Source organism: Beauveria bassiana, assembly GCF_000280675.1.
Source record: "Beauveria bassiana ARSEF 2860 unplaced genomic scaffold BBA_S00001, whole genome shotgun sequence".
Classification (NCBI taxonomy): domain Eukaryota; kingdom Fungi; phylum Ascomycota; class Sordariomycetes; order Hypocreales; family Cordycipitaceae; genus Beauveria; species Beauveria bassiana.
The window spans coordinates 801,382-815,379 of record NW_007930836.1 but is presented as its reverse complement, the minus strand read 5'-3'; the positions used below and the strand labels follow the sequence as shown (position 1 = coordinate 815,379).

The following is a 13,998-nucleotide window of genomic DNA, read 5'->3' as shown; positions in this document are numbered from 1 at the left end:
GTAAGTGATAACGCCTCGAGATTGATGTCTGGACTCTGTTCTGTTGATCCCTAACTCAGGTTCAACATTAATTGAACCCTCCTATTCTTGACTGGTTTCCACCGTTTGCCTTTCTTTGCAGTAGACGGGACAATCTTGATGCAGAGGCAATGCTCCGTCTCTACAAGACGACAGATCTACCAACACGGGCTTTCGTTCGAAAATTCCACCGTTCCACTGAGGCACCAGTATTCGATTCCGTAATGTGTTTAGTGTAATCTGATATCACATGCTGCATATGAGAACTGAACATATGCATGAGTCTAACACTACGAGGCTGCACAGTTAGGCGACTGAATCTTGGCAGCACGTTTGTGCAACGTTTTCAACCCCGTCAGTGTGACATCAATCTAGACCGTATTCCTGCTTTGACCGTAAGAGCTGAAATACTGCAAAGAGGAACATCAGTTATCATGGGAAATTACCTACGAAAGACTTCTATGACCTAGTAAGTAGATGTCTAGTTGGGACCCAGATTGTCGACACCTCAACACTGGACCTTATATTGACTGGTTGCCCTTTTTGATTTCGACTTTTACTACATGCTGACTTCTTGCTTGTACTCAAAAGAATCTACTGGAGGCCCAATTTGTTGTTCAGGCGCTGCACATGGCGCTACGACAGAAATCCAATCCATGACTCACTATACAATGAGTAATAGTCGTCAACGATTTCAACAACCACTAGTGCATCCGATGTCGTCTAGAGGTTAGGATCCTGCGCTTTCATGTATCTTGAGTGCCGCAGTGGCCGGGGTTCGATTCCCCGCATCGGAGATCCAACTTTGATGTACTGTCTTTTTTTTTTCTCTTTTGGCAGGCAAGAGACTCTTAACTCGGCATTGCCAAGGCAACCGTCCAACGTGCATTCTGCGCCCCTAATGAATTTTTGTTCTTCCTCAAGATTGCCGTCGCTGATTGGCTGGTGATACGCTGACAGTTTGTAAGCTTCGTTCGATGGGCAGAGAGCTTATTGTATGCTTAAAGCCTACATGGCAAACAGGTCTCAAGCCACGCACACCTGTCAACTTGCAAAGTGTGGCGCCTTGTCACCCACATGCGCATGCAGAGGCTCGTGTAATCTACGTTGCATGGAGACGACTGTGGCATGCGATCTCCAGGTACCGGGGAGGCTGTGCAGTACTAAGTAGGTAGTTGGGTAGGTAACTAGGTAGGTAGGTAGCGAGCAATCTATCAGGAGCAAGCACATATCGTGTCGCCAACTCGGGGACCTGGAGCAACTGGGCGACGGTCGCCTGCCCAACCATCTCCCAGTCCAAATCGTGGCCCGAAAAAACCTGATTTTGGACGCCATGGCAGATGAACCCCTGGCCCTACCGGCGAACAGCAGGGAACGGTGCGGCCAAGGCGCGGGAGATGATGTGAAATTGGCCATGGTTTAAGTTTCGTCATTCTCAGGCCTAGTCTGAAACTAAGGTGGTGGTAGGCTTGTTTGGCTGGTGACTAGCGAAGGCTTGGAGCTGTCGGAGCTTGCCAACCCTGCCGCATTCGGAATGGATGGCGCCCCACGGACGGGAGCGACGACGATGAGGTGACTGTGGTGGTGATAGTTTATTCTTCTTTGGGAGGGGGGTATTGCATGGAGTACGGAGAGGAGGGAAATGGACAGTTGCTGGTGTGTAAATGAGGTGCCGACATGGACGTGTCGTGATGCTCCTCAGCCTGCGGACTGCAACATCCAAGTACAATATGCAAACAAGACCCCTTCTGCATATCGAGGGCTCGGTATTGGCAGGGCTACCTACGGGATCGGAGACGCCTCTGGGCTCAATCGACAGAAACAGACACGCCCCCTGCGCAGGATCCAATATTCTGGGAGAGGCCGGATTAGCCACAACAACTGGGGCAGCTAAGGTTTTAGAGAAGAGGAGAGGATGCGTCGCACCAGCGCAGCAAGGTTGATAAGAGGTATGTAGAGGAGGTGAGGAGAAGCAGAGGACAAGAGAGCTGATGAAGGCCAAGCGGGTTGGCGGGTTAGTGGGCACTACAGTGGGCAATGCGGGCTGGCCGGCCTGATCAGTGGAGAGTAAAGAGGTGCGCATTGGGTATTTGGGCCTTGCATTGGCGCCTGGAGGTGCCGAAAATGCAAAGTTGCGGCCACTTTAGCGTTCGCAATTCCTGTACATGTCCGCCAAAACTCCCTCTTTGCCTCTGCCCCCCAAACCAGGGTTGAGTCGGAGACCCACTTGAAAGAAAAAGGATGACGTAGCCGTAGAAACGATGCCGCTAGAAGGCCACGCTCCTCTTCCCTGCAAGCAACCAAGCTCGCCAGTCACCACCCACTCTTCTTAAAACCATCCGCGCCGCCCCATCCGCCCTCCCAGCGACTTGTTCTTGATATCCTTTCCCTGTTGATACCTTCGTGATTTGCACATCAATCCATCATCATCGCAATATACTGTCTTCTCGTCTGCAGCAGCTTCGCTTCTACCCAATCTAGACTCACCACACACACCTTTACAACATGCATCGCACATACTCTATGCGCCAGTCGCGCGCTCCCACTGCATCGCAGCTCCAGGTATGCTCTCCCGCCAGCCAAGCTAATTCCTCTCGTCTGCTGGTTCCAGAAAGCTAATCATGGCCTCCAACAGACTCCTCCTCCTCCCCCTTCCTCCACTAAATCAGGACGTTTCTTCGGCAAGAGTAGCCTCGGTAAGTCGTCGTCAACACGGGGAGTGGCGTCATTCTCAATGCGGCCGAGCTTGATCATTGCACCACCTCTCGGTTGGTGTCATACAATGGAAGCTAACAGCTGGGTTTTCAGGCCATGCTCTCCGCCGCAATGCCGGTGGCGCTTTCGGCCCCGATCTGGCCAAGAAACTCTCCCAGCTCGTAAAGATGGAAAAGAACGTCATGCGCAGCCTCGAGACTGTTGCCAAGGAGCGCATGGATGTCGCTGTAAGTTTCTGCCTGCCTGCACTCTACCTCTCGCCTATTAATCTTAACATGCCGCCAGCAACAACTCTCCGTCTGGGGCGAGGGTGCCGACGAGGACGTCTCCGATGTCACCGACAAGCTTGGTGTTCTCCTTTACGAGATTGGCGAGCTCGAGGACCAGTACGTCGACCGCTATGACCAGTACCGCATCACCATGAAGAGCATCCGCAATATCGAAGCCTCTGTGCAGCCCAGCCGCGACCGCAAGCAGAAGATTACCGACCAGATTGCCCAACTCAAGTACAAGGAGCCCAACTCCCCCCGGATTGTTGTCCTCGAGCAGGAGCTTGTCCGTGCCGAGGCTGAATCCCTCGTCGCCGAGGCCCAGCTCTCCAACATTACCCGCGAAAAGGTCAAGGCTGCCTACACTTACCAGTTTGATGCCCTCCGCGAGCACTGTGAGAAGGTTGCCATCATTGCTGGCTACGGCAAGCACCTCCTCGAGCTCATCGACGACACTCCTGTCACCCCTGGCGAGACTCGCGCCGCCTATGACGGCTACGAGGCTAGCAAGGCCATCATCCAGGACTGCGAGGATGCTCTTACCAGCTGGGTCAGCTCCAACGCTGCAGTCTCTTCCAAGCTCTCCACCCGCTCTCGCGGCCTGTCTCAGCGTCGCCGCAACAACCTCCGCAACCGCGGCGAGGGTCACGATCTTTCCAAGCAGGATGCTCCCCTCGACAACGGCTCCTGGCGCGAGGAATCCGAGGAAGAGGAGGAAGATGAACTCGACTCCGACGCTGGCCTGAACAGTGAGCACCGCGGCCGCGCCCAGGAGGTCGTTGCCTAGTTCGGACCATAATGAACGATATAAACCAAAAAAAGAAAACGAAATACAATAAAGTGGGTATTATGACGGAAAAGGTTAGCGATTCTTTGGAGAATTACAGGCTCGCTGTCTTGCACATGGCAGTAATGGTAGCTAATGGTAGCTAATGGGCGCGTCTGCGGAGAGCGAGGCTGAAGGCATACCCCGAAAGGCAACTGGAGGCCTAGATTTGACGTTTCCATGTGCTGGTAGAGTAGTCTTTTTTTATTACGTGTATTCTTAGTGCTTAATACAATTCTGAACAAGCCGAAGGATGAGATCGTTATGTGTCCCCAGGCGCATCACTGTAAATGTATGGCTATCCTCTATATGATAGCTCGGCTATGACGTTGTCCCATCTGGCTCGCAAAGCGCTCAACCTCCATCTTTGTGATTCGATGTCCAGGAACAACAACCAAGCCCAGATAGCGCGATGTCATGTCCAGAGTCACATTGCCGCCCGCAGCTTGTGTCATGGCCTGCGCCCGCAGTTCCTCGCTCGGCGGTCGATATTCGTAGGTGTGCGCCAACACGATGTTGCTTTCCTGACGCCGCCAGACGAATTAGCAAGGGACATGCGCAAACATTGCAAGAGCATAAACGCCTTGAGGGTGACGAACAGCATCGGTGCACTTGAATTGGCCCCAGAACAAGCGGCCGTCTGTGGTGACGACTCGCAGGTTCTGGTTTAGCAGCGACGACAGGTACTCGCGCGCCGCGTCCTTGTCCATGTCGACGGCTGTGCGGGATCTGGACGCAACATGTGAGCCGGTAAGGCCGTGATAGCGTCAAAATATCGGGGAAGAAATGGCCGTTGATCAATTTGCAAAGCAGCCTGCTATCATGGTAGGTAGGTAGCTTTTCGGGATGCTGCGGTCGTTGGAGTTAGTGGGCGGCGTGTCCGCTGAGCTCCACTGTAACATTGGTGCCGCCAACAAATGCGTCATCAACCGTGAACTTGTTCACACTTGCAATGCGCGCCGTCGCCGGCAAGTAGCGCTTTTCATCCATCCATGCAATATACGGGGCTTCCAACCACTGCCTCGCAGAGATACATTTCGTCATGACTTGAGAGATCCATCAATCCAAAGGAACTCCATCCATTGGACTGTACGAGAACTACAGCGCCGTAACTATCCGCCATGGGCGTGAACGGTCTTTGGACCGTCGTGCAGCCATGCGCGCGGCCGACCAACCTTGCGACGCTCAATCGGAAGCGCCTCGCTGTCGATGCATCCATTTGGATATATCAGTTTCTCAAAGCCGTGCGTGACAAGGAGGGCAATGCGCTCCGCAACTCCCACGTCGTCGGCTTCTTCCGCCGCATCTGCAAGCTGCTCTGGTTCGGCATCCAGCCCGTCTTCGTCTTTGATGGCGGCGCGCCGGCCCTCAAACGCGCCACGATCCAGAAGAGACAGCGCCGCCGAGAGGGCCGCCGCGATGACGCCCTGCGCACCGCCGGGAAGCTGCTGGCTGTGCAGATGCAGCGCGTCGCTGAAGAGGAGGAGCAGAAGCGGAAAAGAGAGACTGAGCGACCGAGGAGAGAAGCCGACGAAGAGCCACTTCCTGACCCGGAGAACATGGTATACTTGAATGAAGTGGGCATGTCCAACCAGGAGCGTCAGCGCAATCGCAAGTTTCACAAAAAGGACGCCTATCACCTGCCCGAGCTTGAAGGCGGCATAGCCTCCATGGGCAAGCCTGATGATCCTCGAATTATGAGCGTCGAGGAATTGGAAGAGTATGCGCGCCAGTTCAACAACGGCGAGGATATCAACCTGTACGACTTTAGCAAGATTGATTTTGACGGCGAATTTTTCAAGAGCCTGCCACCTCCCGACAGATACAACATTCTCAATGCAGCCAGGCTACGTAGTCGTCTGAGACTGGGCCTGAGTAAGGATCAACTTGATGAAATGTTCCCGGACCGCATGGCGTTTTCAAGATTTCAAATTGAGCGCGTCAAGGAAAGAAATCATCTCACCCAGCGACTCATGTCCGAAGTCGGCATGACTGGCCTTGATTTGACGCTCGGTGTGAATGCTCGAGTTGCAGGCGAAAAGGACAGAGAGTACATTTTGGTCAAGAATGAAGGCGCTGAAGGTGGCTGGGCTCTAGGCGTTGTCAGCAAGGAAAAGGATGTCGGCGAGGCGCATAAGCCTATTGACGTGGATGCCATAGACATTCAATTTCAAACAAAAGAGGAGGATGATGACGATGAAGATGTGGATGGCTTCGAAGATGTGCCCATCGAAGGCTTAAATCGCTTACCAAGACACGACCCCACGAATGCCAGCCTCGAAGCTGCTCGCGATCTCGCCTCGAAACGTCAACATTTCTATGACAATCACAAAGAGCCTATCAATGACGAAGACTCGCTCTTCGTTGGAGGACCAGCCGGTGCCCCTGAAATCGAGAACGAAGCTCCCGAGGCGGACCACATCCATCCCGAAGAGGAGGATGACCTGAACCGTGCTATTGCATTGTCATTACAGAATCAGCATGGGGTTATGGAAGACTTGGCGACAGAGGACGACTTGTTTGAAGACGTCGTTGAGGATAAGCCCGAGTGGACGCAAAAGGCAGTGGAAGCTGCCAAGCCTTTAACAGCCCGCGGTGGCTCCATGATTGCGCATATTGTCAACAACAGATCCAATGCTGCCGTGCCCAAGCGCCAGGAAAAACCAGAGACCCAAGAGAGTGACAGTGACGATGATATGCAGGCCATCATGGCACGATCCCGCAAAGCCAAGAAGCGGAAGGCACCAGCCCCGCGCCCTGTTCTGGAAAATAAAAAGAACCCATTCGATGGCCCTCTGCCGTTCCCGAAGCTCAGCTTGGGATCGTCTCTATTTGGCAAATCAAAGTTGGGTGAGACATCAGCAAAGGCAACTGCACGTGATCCATCTGCCGCTGCCCATGTGGACGAAGATGAAGATGAGCATGATCTGGCAGGTGGATTCACCGTAGAGGATCAAGATGAAGCACCAACGCTGCCGCCGTGGTTGGCCGACGAGTCGGACATTAGAGATTCTCTCAACAAGCAGCGGGTTGCTGAGCGAGAGATCAATGCGCAAGACAGAGAGGATGCAGAAGAGGAGGAGCGAAGACGGAAAAGAGAAATGAAGGATCGGCTGGTTGAAATCAATTCGGACTCTGATGATGACAGTGATGTACAAATTATTGAAGTGCCACCGTTTCCTGCTCCAGAACCTGCGGCTACGAAGTTGCGGACGCTGAGCGAACAGACAGAGGCAGAGCTCGAACAGCAAGTGGAAGAGTCAACACAAGTGCAAGCTACGATAGAGGATGCGCAATTCTCCGATACTACAGTGCGTGTGGGTAGTACTCAAGAAACGACCCCCCCAAAAGATGCAGAGTCTCCTGAACCGGAATTCGAAGATATTGAGCTTCCCCAGATTGCTGAAGAAGCTGCTGCTCCCGAGCTAGAAGGCGATGCCGATGCTATACCTGCCGTTGAGGAGCAGAGCGCCACTGTGCCTGTTACCATCAACGACGACGAGCTCTTTGGCGACGCAGATGAGAATGAATACAGCGATCCAGAGGAGGAGGAACTTTTGGTGCAAATGGCCGAGGAGGCCGAGGAGCATGCGCGCTTCGCCAGTGAACTCAATCAAAAGTCCATGGAGCAGAATCGGCGTGACTACGAGCAGGAGCTCCGACAGCTGCGCACCCAGCAGAAAAAGGACCGCCGCGATGCGGACGAAGTCACCCAAGTCATGGTTTCCGAATGCCAGTCGCTGCTGCGACTGTTTGGCATCCCGTATATTACCGCGCCGATGGAAGCCGAAGCGCAGTGCGCCGAGCTTGTCCGTCTGGGCATGGTAGACGGAATTGTCACCGACGACTCTGATACGTTTCTCTTTGGGGGCACCCGCGTCTACAAGAACATGTTCAACAGCAACAAATTTGTCGAGTGCTACCTCGGCAACGAGCTCGAAAAGGACCTCTCCCTCTCGCGCCAGCAGCTCATTGCCCTCGCGCACTTGCTCGGTTCCGACTACACCGAGGGTCTACCCGGCGTTGGCCCCGTAACAGCCGTTGAAATCATCTCCGAGTTTCCCGGCAAAGATGGCTTGGCCCGCTTCCGCGAGTGGTGGGACGAGGTGCAGGTCCAATCGCGCCCGAAAGCTGCCGATGCCGACTCACCGTTTCGCAAGAAGTTCCGCCGCACGCAGGCTGCCAAGCTGTTCTTGCCGCCGGGCTTCCCCAACTCAGCCGTCGACGACGCGTACCTGCACCCGCAGGTCGACGACAGCGCCGAGCCGTTCCAGTGGGGCGTGCCCGACGTCGAGGGCCTGCGGCGCTTCCTCATGGCGACGATTGGGTGGACCAAGGAGCGCACCGACGAGGTGCTGGTGCCCGTCATCCGCGACATGAACCGGCGCGGGGTCGAGGGCACGCAAAGTAACATTACAAGGTTCTTTGGGGGCGGCGTGGGCGCCGGCGCGAGGGAGGCGTTTGCGCCGCGGCAGACGGCGGGTGCGAGCAAGAGAATGGCGGCGGCGGTGGATAAATTGAAGAGGAATACGGCAGGAGATGAGGCAGATACCGCTCAAGGGAGCAATAAACGGCGGAAGCAGTAGGTTGGAAAATATATGTAAATGTACAATCTGTGAAGTAGAGGTACCTTACCACTACAATGAGCACAGAACGGCCCGCTGCCGTTCCGGTTACCACCTAGGCTCTGTAACATGACGGGTAAACATATTTGTATCACCATCCAGCGCATATATCTACGAAATGAACCAAAACCACGTATATCTGAAAGTAGCAATTTTCTCAATTTACAGTTTTACAGTTTGCGCGGAGGCGTCTTCCCGTCCAAGCAGCATCTCTTACACGGCTACATCAGGCAAGTCGTCACAAGCAGCGCCCCACAACGCGCAAGTTTATGACGATGTCGGCTAAAGCTCGGCCCCAACACCCGATGGCGCGTTTTCCCTTTAGGCGGCGGCCGTTCGCATGGCCCGGCTGGGCGTTGTACCACAACCTGTCTAATTTTTTTTTTTGCCGCCCAGCGCATTTGATTCTTCTTCTGCTTCTTCTTTTGATCCCTTTTTTGCGTACATATCGGGTAGCGACAAGTGACAACTACGACGGGCGAACAAGATGGATCAAAGAGAGCTCGAGTCGCGCATCAAGGCGCTCACCAAGAGCGTCGCCGCCAACGAGGCTCCCGAAAACGCACTACGCCTGCTGGACTCGCTCAAAGAGGATGCGGCGCCGACGGAGGAAATGCTTCGGGTACGTTTGGAACAGGATAGCGCGTTTGCGCCGTAATGTTGGAGGAGCGTAGCTTTTCGTTTTCGACGACCGCGACGGGGGGGAAGGGGGGGGGGGGGGGGGGCGGCATAGGCGCATGCAGGGCAAGAAGGTCAAAAAGGATCGGGCACCTTGTCGCAAATGCTGTTTGCACCGACCGCCGCATGCTCGCCAATGACGCCTCTCTCTACCCAATGGCAGCGCCGTTGTTTTAATGTACCCGACTTTTTACTAACCAGACCTTGGTCTTGAACAACAGTCGACCCGAGCCGGCGTCTTTGTCGGCAAGCTGCGCAGCAACTCGAACAAGGAAATTGCGCGATCAGCCGCCGAGCTTGTCAACAAGTGGAAAAAGCTTGTTGAGCAGGAAAAGAACTCGAAGCTGCAAAGATCCAAGCTAGGCTCCCCCGCCTCGGGCGCCGCCTCCTCCCCTCCCGCGCCCGCCGCCGCTGCCATACTACCCACCATGAGCACCACCACCTCCTCCGCTGCCGGCAAGAAATTCACCGGCGACCCCGAGACGCGCAAGTACGATGCCGACGGCGTCGACACCAAGCGCACCGACTCCGCCGTGCGCAACAGCTGCATCGGGCTCATCTACAACGGCCTCGCCTACCGCTCCACCGCCTCCGAGTCGGACGTGCTCGCCAAGTCGGTCGCCGTCGAGGCCGCCGCCTTTGCCCACTTTAAAGGCCAGGGCGCCGACTACAAGAAAAAGATTCGCTCCCTCTTCACCAACCTCAAGAACAAGTCGAACCGCGCGCTGGGGCAGAGCGTCATGGCGAGCGAGATTCCGCCGGAGCGCTTCGTCGCCATGACCGACGACGACTTGAAGAGCGACGACCAGCGCAAAAAGGAGATTGAGCTGGAAAAGGAGAATATGAAAAAGGCGCAGGTGCCCATGGCGGAAAAGAGCATCAGCGACAGCCTCGAGTGCGGCAAGTGCAAGAAGAAGCAGGTCAGCTACACGCAGGCGCAGACGCGCAGTGCGGATGAGCCGATGACGACGTTTTGCGAGTGCATGAATTGCGGTAACCGCTGGAAGGTAAGCTTGACTCTCACTCCCCAGCCTATTCAGGCTGTTCCTGTGTATGTGTGTGTGTCTAACATTGCTTGCGTAGTTTTCCTAGGTATATCAATGGCAAGCCACGACATGGCTCAACATCTTTTGTTCATCTTATTTTTTTTTCTTTTTTCATTTCACGCTACATAGTTTATAGTTGGTCCTCGCGGGCTATTTTGTCACCAGGAGAAGAGGAGTAAACAATGACACAAGGTGTTTGATTTTCTTTTACTTTCTTGATTTCTTGTTTGGAGTTTTTAGGGATCACCAGACAAAACAACGATGCTTGCTAGTTTTAATGTATGCATAGCAGATCATCACAGCCATTACCTTCGACCACCTCACTGTTAACAACTCAGCTTGCAAGAATGAATCTAGTATCAAAGACTTTTATAGGGGGAGGGGGTATAATGCTCATAATTATACAAGACTTTACTGTTCCGCCTGCTGCTCCAGGCCCAGCTCGGCAAACAGGTCCGCGGGCTCATCCTCGTCCCGGCCCATCTCCTCAATGTGCTTCCAAAACTTGCTCAGATGGCGGGTGCCCGAGTCGCACAGCACCGTCACCACCACGCTCCCCGGCGGCAGCGTCCGGGCCGTGACGACGGCCGCCACGCAGTTGACGGCGCTGCTGCTGCCCACAAAGATGCCGTCCTTTTCCACCAGCCAGCGCGCCATGCGGCAGGCCTGCTCGTCCGTCACCTTGACGGCGTCGTCAATCAGGTCGCGGCCGGCCTCAAAGTTGGCCGTGACGCGGTTGACGCCGATGCCTTCCACCATGGAGTCGACCTGCTGCCGGCGACGCGTGCCCTCGCGCTCCGTCGGCGAGTACATGACGCCGTGCTTGACCTTGTTATAGAGGCCGCTGCCCTGGGGGTCCGCGAGCACAATGCGGACGCTGCTGCTCTTTGCCTTGTCTTCGCGGTGCTTGAGATGGCGCGCGACGCCGGCGACGGTGCCGCCGGTGCCGGCACCGGCCACGAAAGCGTCGACGAGCCCGCCCGTCTGCCGCCAAATCTCGGGGCCCGTCGTGTCGGCGTGCGCCTGCCAGTTCGCCGACGTCTCGAACTGGTCGGCGAAGAAGCCGCGGCTGCCGTCGGCGTGTGCGGCGGCGTGCTCGGCGGCGCGGCGGCGGGCCAGGTTGACAAAGTGGTCCGGGCTGGTGATGGGCGCGACGGGGACGCGCTCGACGGTGGCGCCGAGATGCAGCAGGAGGTCCGACTTTTCGCGGCTCTGGTCGTCGGGCATGCAAATGTGCGCGCGGTAGCCGAGGGCGCGGGCGAGCGTCGCCAGCGAGATGCCCGTGCTGCCCACGGTGCCCTCGTAGATGGTGTCGCCGCGGCGCGGCGTCAAGAGTCCCTGCGCCTCGGCCGCGCGGATGATGCTCAGCGCCACCCGGTCCTTGGGGCTGTTACCGGCACCGTTGAGGAACTCGGCTTTTGCGAGGACGGTCCGCCCCGTGGCTTCGGAGAGGGATTGGATCTTGATCAGCGGCGTGTTGCCGATGCAGCCTACGATGCCGTCCTCGGCGATGCCGTCTGACCGGCGCGATGACTCCTGCTCATGGTCCTCGAGCGTCACAGGCGCGCCCCAAAATATGCTGGAGCGTCGGGGACGCAGACCTTTGCGGCGACTGCCCGCCCCGCGGTGCTTTTCCTGGAAGCGGCTCTCGAGATCGGGATAGGCGTCTTTGAAGCCCAGTGTTACGAGTATGCCGGCAGCAAAGGCAGCCACCAGCGCCGCGGAGCCGTAGGCTCGCGGGTGATCGCTCAGCGACATGCTGCCGTCAATTGGTCCGGACTAATGTAAACTTCCGCGCGCATTCGCTCTGCGCCTGTCAGAGAGAGAGAGAGAGAGGAGAATGGACATTGTAAAAAAGCTTAGAACAAGGGCATGGTGCGAAAAAACGTCATGAGCTCCCCACCAGGCGCTATTCCGCAGCGAGTTTCAGCGCCCCAGACCCCTGCAAAGAGACCTAAAGCTGGCTCTGAACCGGAACAACGCTCTTCCCTCGCCGCCTGCGAATTGACTGGCCGTTCGACTTGGCAGTTGGAGCTTGACCTAAACGTCCATGACACGCGATACTTTTTCTTCTGCTCCCTTTGCCAACACGCACGCCGTGTGTCGCCGTGGGGTTCATGGATTCCCCCATTGTCACGCAGCTCTTTCGGCAGCTCTTTCGACAACGACCTCGCGGATGCCAGGGCCGCCTACCCACGACGCTCCGCCGCGGCCTCGAGCAGAGCCATCCCAGACCGCCGGCCAGCAGCCGCCATGGGCGCGGTTACGCGACGAGGGCGTCCATCGACCGCGGCATGAAGACGAACGAGAGCCGCTGGCAGCAGCGAACGCATCTCTTCCCAGAGGATCGTAGCGACGAGTTTGCAAAGTACCCGTACATTTCCATGCAGGAGCTAAAGCAGCGGACGGAGCGCCCGCGCAAGGTCAAGATGCTGCTGCGAGACTTTATCGAAGGTAGGGCCCGAAATCAGCAACCCAATTGGCCTCTCTGCCAGTGTGGTTATTTTCCCTAACGTCGCCATGCAGACTCGCTCTACAATCCCTCGTACGGCTACTTTTCCAAGCAAGCCGTCATCTTTAGCCCCGGCGAGCCCTTTGACTTCAACGCCATGCGCGATGAGATTGAGTTTCAGGGCGAGGTTGGCCGGCGGTACACGGAATTCGAAGACCTTCTCGATGAGGCCGAGGGCGGCGTCAACCCGACGCGGCAACTTTGGCACACGCCCACGGAGCTGTTCCGCCCCTTTTACGGCGAGGCCGTCGCGCGCTACCTCGTCTCCAACTACCGCCTGACGACGTACCCTTACCACGACCTCATTCTGTACGAGATGGGCGCCGGCCGCGGCACGCTCATGCTCAACATCCTCGACTACATTCGCGCCGTCGACCCGCAGGTCTACGCGCGCACCCGCTACAACGTGATTGAGATCTCGCCTGCCCTCGCCGCCATGCAGCAGCACCACCTCCGCGCGACGGCCGAATCGCGCGGGCACGCGGACAAGGTCACCATCATCAACCGCTCCGTCTTTGAGTGGGATCAGTGCGAGCCCTCGCCGTGCTTCTTTCTCGCCATGGAGGTCTTTGACAATTTCGCCCACGACGGCATCCGCTACGACGTCACCACCGAGGAACCCCTCCAGGGCCACGTGCTCATCGACGGCGACGGTGACTTTTACGAATTCTACGTCCACGAGCTCGATCCCGTCGCCGCGCGCTTCTTTCGCGTCCGCCACGCGGCCACTGGCGGCGTCTACCCCCGCCCCTACGCCGCCAACCCCGTCCTGCGCTACCTCGCTGCCCGGATGCCCTTTGCGCCAAACCTCTCCCGCGCCGAATTCATCCCCACTCGCCTCATGCAGTTCTTTGACGTGCTCGAGCGCTACTTTCCCGCGCACCGCCTCGTCACGTCCGACTTTGACTCCCTCCCGCAGGCCATCCCGGGTCTCAATGCGCCCGTCGTCCAGACGCGCTACAACCGCCGCATGGTGCCCGTCACGACCCCGCTGGTACGTCTTCCCCCCCCCAACCAACCTTCTGTCACCCTCCCTCTTCTCTCAGCACCATACTGACTGCTTGGCTCATGTACAGGTCCATCAAGGCTACTTTGATATTCTCTTCCCCACAGACTTTGCCATCACCGAGGCCATGTACAGGGCCATTACCGGCAAGCTCACGCGCGTCATGTCCCACGGCGACTTCTTGCGCCGCTGGGCGTACGTCGAGGACACGCAGACGCGCAGCGGCGAAAATCCGCTGCTGTCGCATTACAAGAATGCGAGCGTCATGGTGACTGTGTGAAGAGGAGAAAACCATGAAAAAAA

At 56.6% G+C, this 13,998-nt stretch overlaps 6 protein-coding genes across 6 annotated transcripts; 4 read left to right on the top strand and 2 right to left on the bottom strand.

The window, feature by feature from the left end:
- Window positions 1-2,523: 2,523 nt before the first annotated feature.
- Window positions 2,524-3,789, top strand: BBA_00276 (sphingolipid long chain base sensory protein, putative; the record flags this gene model as incomplete). Its single annotated transcript, XM_008595373.1, has 4 exons — window positions 2,524-2,580; window positions 2,630-2,714; window positions 2,827-2,960; window positions 3,019-3,789. 4 exons carry the CDS (start codon window positions 2,524-2,526, stop codon window positions 3,787-3,789), a joined length of 1,047 nt encoding a protein of 348 aa, XP_008593595.1.
- A 344-nt stretch (window positions 3,790-4,133) lies between these two features.
- Window positions 4,134-4,538, bottom strand: BBA_00275 (LSM domain-containing protein; the record flags this gene model as incomplete). The annotated part of the gene is made up of 2 exons (XM_008595372.1): window positions 4,134-4,352; window positions 4,428-4,538. The coding sequence occupies 2 exons, from the start codon at window positions 4,536-4,538 to the stop codon at window positions 4,134-4,136; spliced, it is 330 nt and encodes a 109-aa protein (XP_008593594.1).
- Window positions 4,539-4,949: 411 nt separating this feature from the next.
- On the top strand, window positions 4,950-8,414 carry BBA_00274 (DNA excision repair protein; the record flags this gene model as incomplete). Its single annotated transcript, XM_008595371.1, has 1 exon — window positions 4,950-8,414. One exon carries the CDS (start codon window positions 4,950-4,952, stop codon window positions 8,412-8,414), a length of 3,465 nt encoding a protein of 1,154 aa, XP_008593593.1.
- A 526-nt stretch (window positions 8,415-8,940) lies between these two features.
- Window positions 8,941-10,223, top strand: BBA_00273 (transcription elongation factor S-II; the record flags this gene model as incomplete). Its single annotated transcript, XM_008595370.1, has 3 exons — window positions 8,941-9,075; window positions 9,353-10,138; window positions 10,215-10,223. The coding sequence occupies 3 exons, from the start codon at window positions 8,941-8,943 to the stop codon at window positions 10,221-10,223; spliced, it is 930 nt and encodes a 309-aa protein (XP_008593592.1).
- Window positions 10,224-10,588: 365 nt separating this feature from the next.
- Window positions 10,589-11,935, bottom strand: BBA_00272 (cysteine synthase 2; the record flags this gene model as incomplete). Its single annotated transcript, XM_008595369.1, has 1 exon — window positions 10,589-11,935. One exon carries the CDS (start codon window positions 11,933-11,935, stop codon window positions 10,589-10,591), a length of 1,347 nt encoding a protein of 448 aa, XP_008593591.1.
- Window positions 11,936-12,294: 359 nt separating this feature from the next.
- Window positions 12,295-13,975, top strand: BBA_00271 (uncharacterized protein; the record flags this gene model as incomplete). Its single annotated transcript, XM_008595368.1, has 3 exons — window positions 12,295-12,631; window positions 12,704-13,683; window positions 13,766-13,975. The coding sequence occupies 3 exons, from the start codon at window positions 12,295-12,297 to the stop codon at window positions 13,973-13,975; spliced, it is 1,527 nt and encodes a 508-aa protein (XP_008593590.1).
- Between the last annotated feature and the right edge of the window lie 23 nt (window positions 13,976-13,998).